General features: G+C 41.4%; 1 protein-coding gene across 5 annotated transcripts in view; it reads left to right on the top strand.

The window, feature by feature from the left end:
- Window positions 1-1730: 1730 nt before the first annotated feature.
- LOC139267144 (rho-associated protein kinase 2-like) overlaps window positions 1731-16920 on the top strand; it is a 289307-nt gene continuing 274117 nt past the window's right edge. For all 5 annotated transcript variants that reach the window (XM_070885001.1, XM_070884998.1, XM_070884995.1 and 2 more), the window contains exon 1: window positions 1731-2205. In XM_070885001.1, coding sequence (XP_070741102.1) covers window positions 2113-2205 — 93 coding nt within the window. In that variant the 5' untranslated portion in view covers window positions 1731-2112. The remainder of the gene's footprint in view (window positions 2206-16920) is intronic.

Raw genomic sequence — 16920 nt, 5'->3', positions numbered from 1 at the left:
AAAAATCTATGCTGGAAAAGATCTGATGGCACCCAAGTAAAATGTAAACTGAAATTGTCACAAGGTTACCCCTATTAGCACTAATTATAGTAATAGTGTGCAAAGCGAAACATAATCACAGTTTGATTTACTCGAACTATAGTTAGCTTTCTTTTTATTCATTAACGCTATATTTAGTACTTAGGCAACTTTGTTGCAAACAGCCATGTGTGGAAAGAAGTACTGTACTATACCGACTTTAACTCAGCATGTGACTAAGTGCGCAACAATTCACGGGAATTCATTCTTCGGCGGTTTAATCACGAAGAAGATTAGGTTGTGGGCGCACGTCTCTGATTTCGTTTCTAAATCGAGCTGGTGGACAGTCGGTGGCTATTTTTTCTCTTTTAGTTAATAGAGACATGTTCTTGGCGGGGGGAAATCTTTCTCCAATAAGGTAATCAAAAACAAAACAATACTTGTCACAATTATTTCTGCAAGATGATAATGGCTTCAAAAAACCTTGGATGTCAAGTTTTAATAAAGTTTCACGATTGAATTTATTTTTATTTTTCTCCATTATTAATCTTTGGTTGAGAAGTTACATGCAGTCCCCGGATTTGTTACACTGACAAAACATTACACAAAACAAAACCAAGGGGGGAAATACGATCAATGTGACTTTAAAGCGGTCTGAACCCCAATCTTTTTCCCAAAATTATGATTAGACACTGAAAAATATGAAATGCCCTATAAATTACAAACATGTTTAAAATAGATTTATAGTCACACTTTACTTGTTTTATTTTCTCTAAAGCTTATGATTTCCCACAGAGATTAGTTTTAGACTTCAATGTAACAACATAACGACTTTTGAACTGACCTCAGTACAACCATGTCAGGATTTAGGAATGTGATATACTTCAGTTTTAAAGTCTCAAAAACAAAATAGATTTAAATCCCTCCATCCTTGGAGCTACATTTTAATTGTTATCGATGATTATTCGCAAGGAATAAATACAGATACATAGTTTTAAAGACATTTTGATACGAGGAATAAAATTAGACAGGATTACAATAAATCCGTTCAATATTTTCGATGTTCCATTTTTGTTCTTTAGTTCTGTATTATTTCCCAATTTAAAATATCATGCAAAATTCAAAAAGCAAAAATGGAAGTCAAAATGTGAAGACACGAATGGATAACAATATGAAACAAACAGTAAAACAAAAGTGTTCATTACCAATTCATTCTCTATACACGTCTTATATACATGACTTCATAATTTAATTGCGACTGCATTTGTCACACGGTAATAAAATGACGCCAGGAATCCGACTGCTCGCAACTGTCCCTGGAGGCGCTGCAGCAACCACAAATGCTCATTGGTTCTGACAGAAGGGACTGCACAAACGAGAAGTCAACCTGCCTTTTCGTCCCGATGCTAACTGACCCACTCAGTATTTGCAAAGCGGTAGAATATGTTTAACTTTCAGCTCTCGGGCTCGTTTGTTCTTGCCCTAGTCAGCTTCTAAAAACGCCTGCATTAAAGATGGCTGCCCCCGGCTCAACACGACACCGCTAGCTGCCAGCTGCCAGCTGCCAGGCCAGGCGGGACTGCGCCTTCACTCACTCACGCTCTCCGCCAGTCAGTGGAAAGGCACGCGCACTGCCACAAATTCCCAGCTCGCAGGCGCGCGCGAGTGGCTCCCCGGACGATTCTTAAACTCGGCCCACTCCTCCCGTCAGCCTTCGCGCGGCGAATTCCGATGACGTAAAGAACGTCTGTGCGGTTGTTTTTGTCATCGGCGCTGGAGAGTCGCCTCGCGGCTTCCGATTCAAATCGGCGCGCCGGCCGTTACCCCCGCTGCCCGGGATAGGCGCGGTTCGCGCAGCAATAGGCGGCGGGCCATCCGCTTATCTTATGTCTCTGGCAAAGTTTCCCGTTTGCCTCTCTCTTCCCAAAGGCAGCTATTTTAGGCCCAGGCTGCCGTGGCCTCCGAGGAGACGGCGATAGTGGGAAGGGAGAGTAGCGAAGAGGAGGAGTGAGCGTGTGTCCCCAGTCCCTCACTGAGAGAAAATTATTCGATCAGCATTGGACCGCAGGCAGAAGGATTACATTTACCTTCGAGATGTCGACGGCGGATAACCTGAAGACGCGGCTGAAAAAGCTCGAAGCAATGATCAGAGACCCGAAGTCTCCCATAAACGCGGAAAGTTTGTTGGTGAGTCCTAGGATGGGAAATGTTTTTCTTTACTGCATAACTTTTTTCTTTCTTCCCCCCGCTACACACACATGAAGTGCAGCCAGGCTGTGTCCCGGCCTCCCCACACAGGCCTTGTTTATAGAGCTTAAAAAACTGCAAGTTTAGTGCTTTTTGTTCCATTGGCGAACACCAGACATTAGTGTGGATTCGCGCAACTTTTTGAGTTCATAATTTGAATACCAGAAGTATCTTAAGATTGAATTCGCACACAATACGCAGCATTTTGTGGTTTTTGACTAAATGCTCAGATTGTTATGTTCATTGAAGTGGCTAAGCTTTTGTTGTATTGTGGTCAACCGTTTTACCATTTCCATATAAGCGATGGCCTTTTTGGCTAGCTGATGGCAATTTTGGGTCAGCATCTTTCAGTTTTGGCTGACAATCTGTCACGGACAGTTGGTTCCTTTTGTTGAATAGAAAAATCGGATCAGTGAAATGAATTTTTTTTTAAAGCATACAGTTCATGCTTTGGTAGATTCTGGTGGGTACAGTAAATGTTTTCTGAAATTAAGCTTGGCACAGAATAGAAGTGTGACTGATAGTTGTGTCAGTTCTGTTGCCTGACATGTAGATTTTCAAGTATATTTAAACATGTTTAAGTAAGAGATATAGTAGGAGTGGGTAATTCCCAAAGAAAAATTGTCCTGGTGAATTTTAATTTGGAGGTGCCAACCATTAGTCCACATTAAATGTATTATATAGGACTGCATTTAAAGGCAGCAATAATATGGACGGGTTCAGGTGATGTACATTGTAAGAACAAAACTTAAGTGGTATGTTGTCCAACCTTAGCTTTTTTATCATTTAAATAATCTTGTCCATACTAATCCACGTAACTTTCATATGATGTGTATCTTCTGTTATTGTTTCTTTTGGTGTTGTGGGTTGGGGTCCTGACAGATGACAGGCTGCCATGTGAATGGACTGCAGTGATATTGAGTTTAGATTTCATTACATGTTACGGTATCGTATACCATATATATAAATGTATATTTTAGAATTTTAATATCTTAACATTTTGAAGTACTCTCTCCTTTTGCAATACAATTTCTATACATCGACAAAAGGTCCTTATTAAGTTACATGCATGTGCACACTACCATTTTCAACTGTTTTGACTGCAAATCTGCAGCACTAACTATTATAGTTATAAATTGTTGCATTACCTCTAACCAAATGGATGCACTTCTCAAGGCACAAGTTCTTATTGATTCAGATGAGCATAATTTTATCTTGAATTTCATCCCTTGGCTCCTACACATGCTGTGGAACAGCTTGCCTGTTGCTGTTCTGTCGATGCAAGAAAGTTCAAACCGTGCCTTTAAGCCTGATAGAACTCCATTCTGATAACTTGTCAGAGAAGTTTATACAAAGTTTGTTTTATGCAAAGTTTAATGCAAAAGATTTAAAGGACTGTTTTTATTATTTGGATTTAGTTATTTCAGTACTTCAAAGTATTCTTCGCATAAAAGTACAGTATTTCAAAGTACTGGGGACCCACGATGTTCACTCTGAAAGCTAGAAGAAAGCAGCTTGGCTAATATAGAGTGATGTAGATTATTATCTTTCCGAGTTGGGAGTATCAGCAATTTTTAAGTTGCGTATCAGCTGGACACAGCTATGTAAGTGGTGTATATTGAATTTTGTTCAACTAAAATTTCTCCTGGTAGGTCAGAATAGGCTTTCTGAAGTAAACTAGCAAGAAAGGGATTCAGAATGCATTTACTGATTCCCATGGCCACCCTCTGGTCAAGGGAAATTTTAAAAATGAAATTGTCAGGTTATTTGCCATATGTTTCAATTTTTTTCAACATAGTGTATACTGGTGTAATGGGTTAGATGTTAAATATATATTATAAAAGTTACCATCTGATTGTTGGAGAGATTGCCTTTAACAATACTTGTAGCATTTATAAAATTGGTTTTAAAATTGCCACTATATCTAATAGTGACACATTTATTGTTAAGTAACTACATTTGAGCAAGTTTGCAAGAAACTATATTTGGGAAGCACAATCACAAAGGCTTTCTTCACTAGTTTACATTGGAGTGTTGATGTGCAGAAACTCTGGGGAAAATACATGCAGGCTGATTTGTTTTCTGAATACATTAAAGTGTCGAGATTTTGTAAAAGGTACATTGCTTTATCTCCACAGGTGAGTTATGGTTCTACTTGTGAGAGTGACCCTAACACAGAGATAGTTATCACATCTTGCTGTTGGCCATGACTATTTATAGATCAGACTTCAATATCTTCTTGCGCATGTACATGTGCCATAAGCAAGATTGAAGTTATCAAAGAGGGGAGTTGAAAAGTTCCTGATTAAATTTCACTTACTGAAAACTAGTTGCCTTGTTAATATTATGTGACTTAATTTAATTTGTCATTATATAAAAATGTTCTACTACAAGTAGTAGCCCAAGATTTCAATGTTCTTTGCTCTCTAACACAGACACGCGCACACACTATAACGATAAGTTGTTCCACTCCATTTGGTTATATATAGTGCCTGTTGACTCTTTTGGTATGGATCAGCTATCTTGAAAGTGCCCATAAGCTAAAATTGAGGGCCATTACAGCCCCTGAAAGATAATATTTCAATCAATTGTCAGTTTAAAATTGTGAGTGCAAGGACCTATTCATAGTTCATCTATAATAATGTTGTAATTCAAAGCTGTGCATTTTTAGCTTATAAAGTATTGATCACTTTTCTCCCACTTTGTGGACTCCTTGTCCCATTCCATTTCTACCTGATTGGCTGGGAAATAGACAATTTCCCCATTGTACCTTGGACATGAGAGAAAGGATTGGGAAACCCGATCTTTCTGCAAGGAATCACCTCATTTCTGCCTAGCCATGGTGGCATGACTAAGATCACTAACTGATGTGGCAATTGCTGATGCATAAATCTTAACCTACCATAGAAACATAGAAAATAGGTGCAGGAGTAGGCCATTCGGCCCTTCGAGCCTGCACCGCCATTCAATGAGTTCATGGCTGAACATGCAACTTCAGTACCCCATTCCTGCTTTCTCGCCATACCCCTTGATCCCCCTAGTAGTAAGGACTACATCTAACTCCTTTTTGAATATATTTAGTGAATTGGCCTCAACAACTTTCTGTGGTAGAGAATTCCACAGGTTCACCACTCTCTGGGTGAAGAAGTTTCTCCTCATCTCAGTCCTAAATGGCTTACCCCTTATCCTTAGACTGTGACCCCTGGTTCTGGACTTCCCCAACATTGGGAACATTCTTCCTGCATCTAACCTGTCTAAACCCGTCAGAATTTTAAACGTTTCTATGAGATCCCCTCTCATTCTTCTGAACTCCAGTGAATACAAGCCCAGTTGATTCAGTCTTTCTTGATATGTCAGTCCTGCCATCCTGGGAATCAGTCTGGTGAACCTTTGCTGCACTCCCTCAATAGCAAGAATGTCCTTCCTCAAGTTAGGAGACCAAAACTGTACACAATACTCCAGGTGTAGCCTCACCAAGGCCCTGTACAACTGTAGTAACACCTCCCTGCCCCTGTACTCAAATCCCCTCGCTATGAAGGCCAACATGCCATTTGCTTTCTTAACTGCCTGCTGTACCTGCATGCCAACCTTCAATGACTGATGTACCATGACACCCAGGTCTCGTTGCACCTCCCCTTTTCCTAATCTGTCAGCATTCAGATAATAGTCTGTCTCTCTGTTTTTACCACCAAAGTGGATAACCTCACATTTATCCACATTATACTTCATCTGCCATGCATTTGCCCACTCACCTAACCTATCCAAGTCACTCTGTAGCCTCATAGCATCCTCCTCGCAGCTCACACTGCCACCCAACTTAGTGTCATTCGCAAATTTGGAGATACTACATTTAATCCCCTCGTCTAAATCATTAATGTACAATGTAAACAGCTGGGGCCCCAGCACAGAACCTTCCGGTATCCCACTAGTCACTGCCTGCCATTCTGAAAAGTACACTCTTTGCTTCCTGCCTGACAACCAGTTCTCAATCCACGTCAGCACACTACCCCCAATCCCATGTGCTTTAACTTTGCACATTAATCTCTTGTGTGGGACCTTGTCGAAAGCCTTCTGAAAGTCCAAATACACCACATCAACTGGTTCTCCCTTGTCCACTCTACTGGAAACATCCTCAAAAAATTCCAGAAGATTTGTCAAGCATGATTTCCCTTTCGCAAATCAATGCTGACTTAGACCTATCACGTCATCTCTTTCCATTATTTTACCCACTACTGATGTCAGGCTGACCGGTCTATAATTCCCTGTTTTCTTTCTCCCTCCTTCATGGCGCAGTGCTATGGAGACCAGATTTGCTCGGATGTTGCCGAATATGAGGAAATACAAATAAGAAGAAAGATTTGGAAAAATTGGGTCTTTTTTTTTGTTGGAACACTGCAGGTTATGGAACGATATGATAGAAGTATTTAAAATTATGGAAAGATGGAACAGAGTAGTAAGAAGCAGATTGTTTCTGATAGTTGAGAGGTCAAGAATGAGGTGCCATAACTAAAAGATTAAATGTAACAGATTTTGTAAAAAATGCAGGAGCAGCTTCTTCACTCAGTGGTTGGCAATATCAATATTCAAGATTAGATTGGACAGCTTGGATGAAGGCATATGGGAACAGTGTGGATACATAGAATTAGAACCATTTGCTCGCATGGAGGGTAAATGCTGACACGGACTAGTTGAGCCGAATGGCCTGTTCCTTTGTTATCCCTTCTATATATGTAAAATTCTATAAGTACCATTCAGGAGCTATTTTTACATATTTTAAAATATGTTGACTAACTTTCTAGAAACGATCATGACAAAAATGAAGCTAAACCATTTTGTGCAAATCGTGTCTATACCTACTTGTTGAGTTCCAGTGACTCGTTGCACAATATGCTTAACTGTCTTCACAACAACATGAATCTTCCACAGTATCACTTGGAATATGTCAAATCTAGAGATTGCTTCAGAACACTCAGTTTATCTATGGGACCAATGTTTAAAATACTGGTCGGCTCAAACCCCTCTTTTTGAGCAGTAAGGGTCTAAGGGAAAATCAGCTTTATTGGTCAGTAAGGTGTCTCACAATAGGTTAGTGAGAAAAAAAATTAGGCGTACGGTATTATAAGTGGAAATGTAGCAGTACTGTTAGAAAGTTTGTTGATGGAAATGTTGGCTAGGCTTAGTGGTGGCACTCCAGAGACTTGAGCATATTCTCTAGGTTGACACTTTAGTAAACTACTGAGGGAGTGCTACATTATCGGAGGTGCCGTCTTTCAGACAAGATGTTAAACCGAGGCCCTGTCTGTTCTCTATTTTTAGTCGTTCTGGGATGTAGGCGTCGCTGGCAAGGCCAGCATTTATTGCCCATCCCTAATTGCCCTTGAGAAGATGGTGGAGAGCAGCCTTCTTGAACTGCTCAGTCCTTGTGGTGAAGTTACTCCCACAGTGCTGTTAGGGAGAAATTTCCAGGATTTTGACCGAACGGCGATAAACTTCCAAGTCAGGATGGTGTGTGACTTGAATGGGAACTTGGAGGTGATGGTGTTCCCATGTGCCTGCTGTCCTTGTCCTTCTAGATGGTAGAGGTCACGGGTTTGGAAGGTGCTGCCGAAGAAGCTGTGGCGAGTTACTGCAGTGCATCTTGTACATGGTGCACACTGCAGCCACGGTGTGCTGATGGTGGAAGTGGTGGATGGGTTGCCAATCAAGCGGGCTGCTTTGTCCTGGATGGTGCTGAACTTCTTGAGTGTTGTTGGAGCTGCACTCACCCAGGCAAGTGGCGAGTATTCCATCACGGTCCTGACTTGTGCCTTGTAGATGGTGGGAAGGCCTTGGGGAGTCAGGAGGTGAGACACTCACTGCAGACTACCCAGCCTCTGACCCACTCTTGTTACCACAGTATTTATGTGGCTGGTCCAGTTAAGAATCTGGTCAATGGTGACCCCCAGGATGTTGATGGGGGATTCGGTGATGGTAATGCAGTTGAATATCAAGGGGAGGTGGTTAGGTTCTCACTTGTTGGAGATGGTCATTACCTGGCACTTGTCTGGTGCAAATATTACTTGCCATTTATCAGCCCAAGTCTGAATGTCGTCTAGGTCTTGCTGCATTTGGGCATGGACTGCTTCATTTTCTGAGGAGTTGCAAATGGAACTGAACACTGCATTAATCAGCGAACATCCCCACTTTTGTCCTTTTAAGATGGAGAGAAAGTCATTGATGAAGCAGCAGAAGATGGTTCGGCCTGGAACTCCTGCAGCGATGTCCTAGGGTTGGGATGATTGGCTTCTGACAACCACAACCATCTTCTTTTATGCTTAGTATGACTCCAGCCAACAGAGTTTTCCCCCTGATTCCCATTGACTAGTTTTACTAGGGCTCCTTGATGTCATGCTCGGTTAAATGCTGCCATAATGTGAAGGGCAGTCATTCTTGCCTCGCCTCTGGAATTCAGCTCTTTTGTCCATGATTGAACCAAGGCTGTAATGAGGTCTGGAGCTGAGTGGTCTTGGCGGACCCCAAACTGAGCATCGGTGAGCAGGTTATTGGTGAGTAATTGCCGCTTGAAAGCACTGTCGGTGACACCTTCCATCATTTTGCTGATGATTGAGAGTAGACTGTTGGGGTGGTAATTGGCCAGATTGGATTTGTCCTGTCTTTTGTGGCCAGGACACACCTGGGCAGTTTTCCACATTGTTGGGTAGATGCCAGTGTTGTAGGTGTACTGGAATAGCTTGGCTCGAGGCAAGGCTGGTTCTAGAGTGCAATTCTTCAACACAACAACTGGGATGTTGTCAGGTCCCATAGCCTTTGCTGTATCCAGTGCGTAAGCCGTTCCTTGATTTCACATGGAGTGAATCGAATTGGCTGAAGACTGGCTACTGTGATGGTGGGGACCTTTGGAGGAGGCTGATATGGATCATCCACTCGGCACTTCTGGCTGAAGATGGTTGCAAACACTTCAGCCTTGTCTTTTGCTTGGGTGGATGTGAAAGATTCCATGGCACTGAATAAAAGGTAATATTTATTCTTCAGCAACATCACTAAAACAGATAATCTGGTCATTAATCACATTGCTATTTATGGCATCTTGCTGCGTGCAATTTGGCTGCCACATTTCCTACATTACAGCAGTGGCTATACTTCAAAAGTACTTCATTGGCTGTGAACCAATTTGGGATATCCTGAGTTTGGGAAACGCATATATAATTTTTTATTTCTTCTTTCATAGGAAAGGGAGTTGGGGTGCATGGATGTGGCTTGGATAGGCGAAGGGTTGGAAGTGGTGCCTCCCAAGGGATTCAGTGCTTTTGCTCTCTGTGTGTGTGTGTGTATGATTTGCACGAATATAGGCAACACAATCTCTACATTTTCTAATGACACAAACAGTGCAGAGAGAGGACTGTAAGAACCTTTAGGAATACACAGGCAAGTTAGCAGAATGGGCACACAGGTGGAAGATACAGTTAGATTTGGACAACTGTTCGGTAATGCATATTGGGAGGAAAAACAAGGAATGTGTTTATATACGCAGATGTTGAAGGGTTCAGATAAACAGAGGAACTTGGGGTTTGAATACATAATTCCTTGAATGTATGAGTAAAGATAGCTAAAACCATAAAGGACACTAGCATTTTGGGTTTTGCAAAAGGGGCATAGAGTACAAGCATAATGGTACATTTGTACACTAGTTAAGTCACTGTTTTGAGTGCCCCTTTGTAGAAAGTACTTTAAAGCCAGAGAGAGATTACAGCATAGATTTACCAGGGATAGGAAACTGTACTTGTGAAGAAAGACTTGATAATGGAAATGTTTTTAAATTATGAAGAATTTTGATTGTGAGCAGGTAAAGACTATTTCCTCTAGTTGAGAATAAGTAGCAAGGGGTTATCCAATTAAAATTGTCACAGTATGGAGAGAGTTTAGGAGAAATTCCTTTACACGAAGGGTTAGAGTAAGAAAAGCTTTATTAAAAGGGAGTAATTGATAGAGACCATTGCATCTTTTAAGGGAAGATTAGATTTAAAACAAAATATTTGAAGCAGAGGAAGACACACGGCTATGGGGAGTTAAGGGGATTAGTTTTGAATTCCTCCTGTGTATATACCCAGTGCAGACGGGATGGGTCAAATGGCCTCCTGTGCTATAAACATCTATGATTATCTGGTCACAGTTGATGCAAAAGTTGCACCTGTAACTAATGCCAACTAGTTGGGGAAAAGTATCATTTTACAATCAATAAAACTCACTATGAATTCTTTCCCCAGATTTGAAAATCAACAAAATCTGTATAAATTGTGACTTGTGTATTTATATATGAGGGGTAAAATGTGTTCAAGTTGTCTTAAGTCTATAGCAAATACAAGTCTACATTACAAAACTGCAGATGATTTTATATTATTCTATAATAACCTTATAACCTTGTTTGTGCTGCTAAATTGGAGCCTAATGAAGAAAAAATCCATCAGATGAATTGGTTCCCATTTTTGACATGAATGTTGCAATGTAGAGAGTTAATGAAATCCACTGTTTTGGGAAGTTTGAATAGTTTGGATTAGAGGAAGTGAAGTTAACTTGGCTTTCCTACAGCTATAATTGTGACAGATGTAAAAGTGAAGTTTGGTATCCAAAAAACGCTCAACACCTTTCATGACCACCAGATGTCTCAAAGCACTTTAGAGCCAATGAAGTACTTTTGGAGTGTAGTCACTGTTGTGAAGATAGCAAATGATAATCCAGGTATACTGCAACAACTTGAATTTACAGAGTTCCTTTTAACATAGTGAATCATTCCAAAGCGCTTCACAGGAGTGTAATCGGACAAATATTGACACCGAGCTAAAGGAGATAATGTGACGTGATCAGAAGATTGGTCAAAAAAGTAAGTTTTAAGGAGGGACAAAGGAGGAGAGAGAGGCAGAGATTTCCAGAGCTTGAGGCTTAGCTGGCTGAAGGCACAGCTGCCAGTGTGGATGCACAAGATGCCAGAGTCAGAGGAACGCGGAGTTCTCAGCAAGTTGGAGGGCTGGAGGAGGTTATATAAATAGGGAGGGCTGAGGCCATGGAAGGCTTTGAACACGAGGATGAGAATTTTTAAATCGAGGCATTGGTAAATCGGAAGCCATGCAGGTCACCGAGCCGGTGTCATGGGTAAAGCGGTACTTGGTGCAAGTTAGGATAAGAGCAATATAGTTTAGGATGAGTTTAAGTGTATGGAGGTTGGAAGATGCGAGGCCGGCCAAAAAAGCATTAGACTAGCATAGCCAGGAGGTAATAAAAACATGGATGAGGATTTCAGCAGCAGATGGGAGATATTGTGGAGGTGGAGGTAGGTGGTCTTGGTGATGGTGAGGATATGGGGTCAGAATCACAGCTCTGACAAATAGGTCACTTAGGTTGAGAAAAGTCTGGCTCAGTCTGAGACGGTGACCAGTGAGGTAGCTAGGGAATGGAGTTTGTGGCGGGGCCAAAGACCGTGACTTTGGTCTTCCCATTGTTGAATTGAAGAAAATGTTAGCTCATCCAGGACTGGATGTCAGACAAGCATGACAACACCGAGGCAGTGGGGCGGTCAAGAGAGGTGATGAGGTAGAACTGGGGTGTCGTCAGTATGAATGTGGAACTTGCCGTTGTTTTAGAATGATCTTGCCGAGGGGCAGCATATAGATGTGAAATAGGGAGGGTGCCGAGGGTGGCTTCTTGCAGGACTCCAGAAGTAAGTGTTGGGGTGGGAAAAGAAGCCATTGCATATAGTTCTCTAGCTATGACTGGAAAGGCAAGAGTGGAACCAGGCGAGGACAGTCCGACATAGTTGGACAACAGAGGAGAGGTGTTGGAGGAGACTGGTGTGGTCAATCCTGTCAAAAGTTGTAGACAGGCGAGAAGGATGAGGAGGGATAGTGCACCATGGTCACAATCACATAGGATGTAATTTTTGACTGAGGGCCTCTTCAGTGCTGTGGTGGGGTGGAAACCTGAGTGGAGAGGTTTAAACATGAACTTAGGGGAAAGGTGGGCATTGGGAGGCACCAAAATGTTCAATGATTTAGGCGAGCAAAGCGAGGTTAGAAATGAGACTGTTGTTTGCAAGGATAGTTTACACACATGTACTTTGTTCTTTCCTCACCCCCAATATATCTGCTGTATATCCCAGTTTGAAGAAATAAAGAAAGACTTGCATTTATATAGTGCCTTTCACGACCACCAGACATCTCAAAGTGCTTTACTGCCAATGAAGCACCTTTTGGAGTGTAGTGACTGTTGTAATGTGGGAAACGCGGCAGCCAACTTGCGTACAGCAATATGCTCATGACCAGATAATCTGTTTTTGTTACATTGATTGAGGGATAAATATTGGCCAGGCCACCGGGGATAACTCCCCTACTCTTCTTCAAAGTAGTGCCATGGGTCTTTTAACATCCACCTGAGAGAGTAGACTGGGCCTTGGTTTAACATCTCATCTGAAAGACGGCACCTCCCTCAGCACTGCACTGTCAGCCTAGATTTATGTGCACAAGTTCCTGGAGTGGGACTTGAACCCATAACCTTCTGACTCTGAGGTGAGTGTGCTACCCACTGAGCCACAGCTGATGCTGTTTGGTCACAATAGAACAATGTTATAACTCATCCAATGCTTGTGTTTTGTAAATATAATTTACACTATGACTGTTACCTTTACTGTTCTAGAAGCTGTTCACTTTTGCCAGTGTGAGGCATAAAAAATATGTATTTCAATATTGAAAATAATAGTCCATGACATGGTTCATTAGGACCAAAGCCAAAACATTATTTTCATCATTATTGGAACAACTCGTTAAGGCAGAAGACTACTCTGAATCCTCTCTTGAAGAATTATTTTCACCGGATTCAGGGTCTGTTTGTTTGCATCAGGTAAAATTTATATAATTTTAGCTTTCCTGATTTACTTGACGCCAGAGGGTATAGATTTCCAAATAGTAGCAACCCACTCATACTTGAATTCCAGTGCCCTTTTCCGTATTGCTCACTGCAGTGAAAGAATGTGGGCCTCAGAGACCAAGATTTCCCAGAGAAAGGCTGATTAATTTCTGTGTCTATTGGCTGAAGAAGTTTGGTTAGGTTTTTGGGTATTACAACTAATGTTTGCTGCAGATCAATTTTAGCACTTTACAGCTGTGTACTTGGATGGATCCATTGTCAGGAGGGCTCTATGATAACAATTTTCACTTATCATAGCATCTTTCACGTAACAAAAAGTATCAAGCACTTTGTAAGAGGAGCATTGGACACAAAATTTGAATGGAGCAAAAATAATGAATTACTGTGTCCTTACCTGCAATAACAGCACACTAACTGTTTAAAACCTGTTCACTTATGAGAAGGTTGTTCACTATGGGAAGACCTGATAACTTACAAGTTACTAAGTTGACAGTACATTAGAAACATAGAAAATAGGTGCAGGAGTAGATCATTTGGCCCTTCGAGCTTGCACCACCATTCAATATGATCGTGGCTGATCATGCAACTTCAGTACCCCATTCCTGTTTTCTCTCCATACCCCTTGATCCCTTTAGTCGTAAGGGCCACACCTAACTCTTTTTGAATACATCTAACGAAATGGCCTCAACAACTTTCTGTGGTAGAGAATTCCACAGGCTCACAATTCTCTGAGTGAAGAAGTTTCTCCTCATCTCGGTCCTAAATGGCTTACCCCATATCCTTAGTCTGTGACCCCTGGTTCTGGACTTCCCCAACATTGGGAGCATTCTTCTTGCATCTAACCTGTCCAATCCCATCAGAATTTTATATGTTTCATTCTCCTAGTTTTTAGCTGAAGGTTGTGCAGCTCCGTGCTTAGTTATTTTCAGCCTCCTTTTTGAGGATTGGCAGGATATACACATTTCTGAATTTGTTTGTCTGCTGTTGTTGCACTTTGGCAGATCTATGTGAATAACTGGGGGTGACAATTAATTTTTCAGGGAACTACCCAGCAGTGGCTCACTGATGGCTTGTCTAAAATGCTTTGAGGGTATCCTTGAAACGTTTCCTCTGCCCACCTGTGGGTCGCTTGCCGTGTAGGAGTTCTGAGTAGAGCGCTTGCTTTGGGAGTCTTGTGGCCCGACACATGTGGCCTGCCCAACGGAGTTGGTCGAGTGTGGTCAGTGCTTCGATGCTGGGGAGGAAGTGCAACATCCCTACTGACACCTGGGAATCCCTGGCAAAAGACCGCCCTAAGTGGAGGAAGAGCACCTAGAGTCTCGTCGCTGAGAGCATGCAGAAAACTAGTGTAAGTAGCGGAAGGAACGTGCGGCAAACCAGACTCCCCACCCACCCTTTCCTTCAATGATTGTCTGTCCCACCTGTGACAGACTGTAATTCCTGTATTGGACTGTACAGTCACTTGAGAACTCACTTTAGAGTGGAAACAAGTCTTCCTCGATTTCGAGGGACTGTGTATGATGATGAAGACTGTGCATACACGCTGCTGTGTGCACTTTTCCCCTCTAATTTTTCCTTTTTTCCCTTTGTCTCCTGATGACAATGTCATACTGGGGTTTGATCTCACGGGTTGCAGCCTTTGGGACTGTACTCACCCCTCAAATGATGGTTTTTCATGTATTAACCACATAGTGAGTCCTGCTTGGCAGGTAGCATTCTTATTTCACCTATTGTCCCCACACACAAGTTTCCAGCAGATGTTGGTAGATAACATTTCATAGTGGGAACCATGACTGAGATTTTTTTTCTCTCGGTCAGCGGTTAATTTCAGCGCCATATTACCATCCAAGCTGAGATTTAATTTAGAACATGCTGGAGATGGAACCTAGATCACTCCTAGTTTGTATGGCTCAGTTGGAGCATCAAGCCATTGGAGCTACAGTTTAATTTTGTTTGCTCATCCCTTCTTTCTGCCCCATTAAGTTATCACTGAAACTGCTTGAAGGATAAGTTAGTTTACACCCATGTTAATTTTTTGCCATAAGTTTCAATTTGGAGCTTGATGATGTATATTTTTAGTGACAAATTAGCTGAATTTCCTTTTAATTTAATGGTTCAGCTCCACAACTATATGAATGAGTGATTGGACTTTGAGAATTTTAATTTTATATGAATATAGCCCTTCCTGTGAACCAGGACCACCATGCTAAACTCTAGTCCGAAGAATTCTGGTTACATTTATAAAAAAAAAACTTTATAACAACTCCAAAAATTCAAGCCATCTTATTCTCCGATTAAGAACCCTACATTACAACATGGATTACAATTCAAAAGTACTTAATTGGCTGCGAAGTGCTTTAGACATCTTGCGGTCCTGAAAGGTGCTACATTAATGTGAGTTCTTTGTTGAATATGTACTGTATATGCTCCTGTATAAGATCAGAACTTGAAACATTAACTGGTCAGTTATGTCCATAGCTGTCTGACCTGCTGAGCAGCATTTTCTGTGTTTGTTTCGGATTTCCAGTAGGTTTTTACTTTTGTGAGAAATTGATTTCATTGTTTCGGGGTTCAAGTGGGGATCGTTTAAACGGAAGCAGGATAACCACATTAGGTAAAGTGGAACGGGAGACTGGTGCTGCATAGCGTGGAAATTGATTACTGTACTTGCGATGCTGTGGGACAGCACTGAACATCAAGTAACCATCTTCCACTTTATTCGGTGCTGGTCTTCTGCTCCATCTTTTTATGGTTGTATTGGTGACAACGGACCTAAATTTGCTGAAAACTTGCACCATAGTATTGTCACATCTATGGCATATGCCATTATTATGCTGCAGAAACTCCAGGAAATTATGATGTGAGTTACTTATACCATGCCATAATTTGTTGAGACTTTTGCACTGCCCCACACAGACCCTTGCTGAAATGGTTGAACAGCTAATAGTACTGGCCCCCCACATTAATATCAATGGTGATTGCAACTTTGCTGCATTTAAGCCAGTGTGCACACTGCTTCCACTTGATGAAAAATAATGCTGCTAGAGACCTGGCAGCAATATGATTTATGTGTTTATTCAAGATGGTTGTTTCTGATGCCTCATAATTCACACTTTGTGCACACAAGATCAACCCGAATAGAATTCCCAGACCCATTTTCATAAAATTCAAAGCACTACGCAACTCCATAAGGCACTAAATAAATGTAAGTCTTTGTAGTTAGACATTTTATAATCAACAACCCCACATGTATTTAAAATAGGTAAGAAATAATGCGGGCTATACATCCGGAGAACATGAAAACATATCTTCAGAAAAAAAGCACAATGGTTGCAATTGGAAACTGAAGTTGGCTCTCTTCACCTTTTTGGCCTTGTCCAATTTGGAATATGTTTGGAGCTTTCAGAATTGTGATTAAACATTGGTAATATATGGGGAATTGAAAATGTAGAAATGTCAGCAATCAGAAGCAACTGGCTGCTGTTCTTGTTGTCAATCAGTTGATAATTTTCTAGTTAAAATTTAAACCTTGTGAAGCAAGTGGATTTTATGGCATCAGAATGTCATGTTATTTCAGTAAAAAGGTGCCTAGTGGATAACAATTGAAATATTATAACATGAACATTTAAATGATAGCAATTCAAAAAATATAGATTTGGCGTGTGCGTGTGCAGCTAGGGGAAACATATTCTTGGATATTCCTGGATACCAGTTTCCTTAAATGACTATAAAAGTGGACAC

Source organism: Pristiophorus japonicus, chromosome 7 (assembly GCF_044704955.1).
Source record: "Pristiophorus japonicus isolate sPriJap1 chromosome 7, sPriJap1.hap1, whole genome shotgun sequence".
NCBI lineage: Eukaryota > Metazoa > Chordata > Chondrichthyes > Pristiophoridae > Pristiophorus > Pristiophorus japonicus.
Note: the sequence above shows the minus strand (reverse complement) of the source record. Positions and strands in the feature narration are given on the sequence as shown.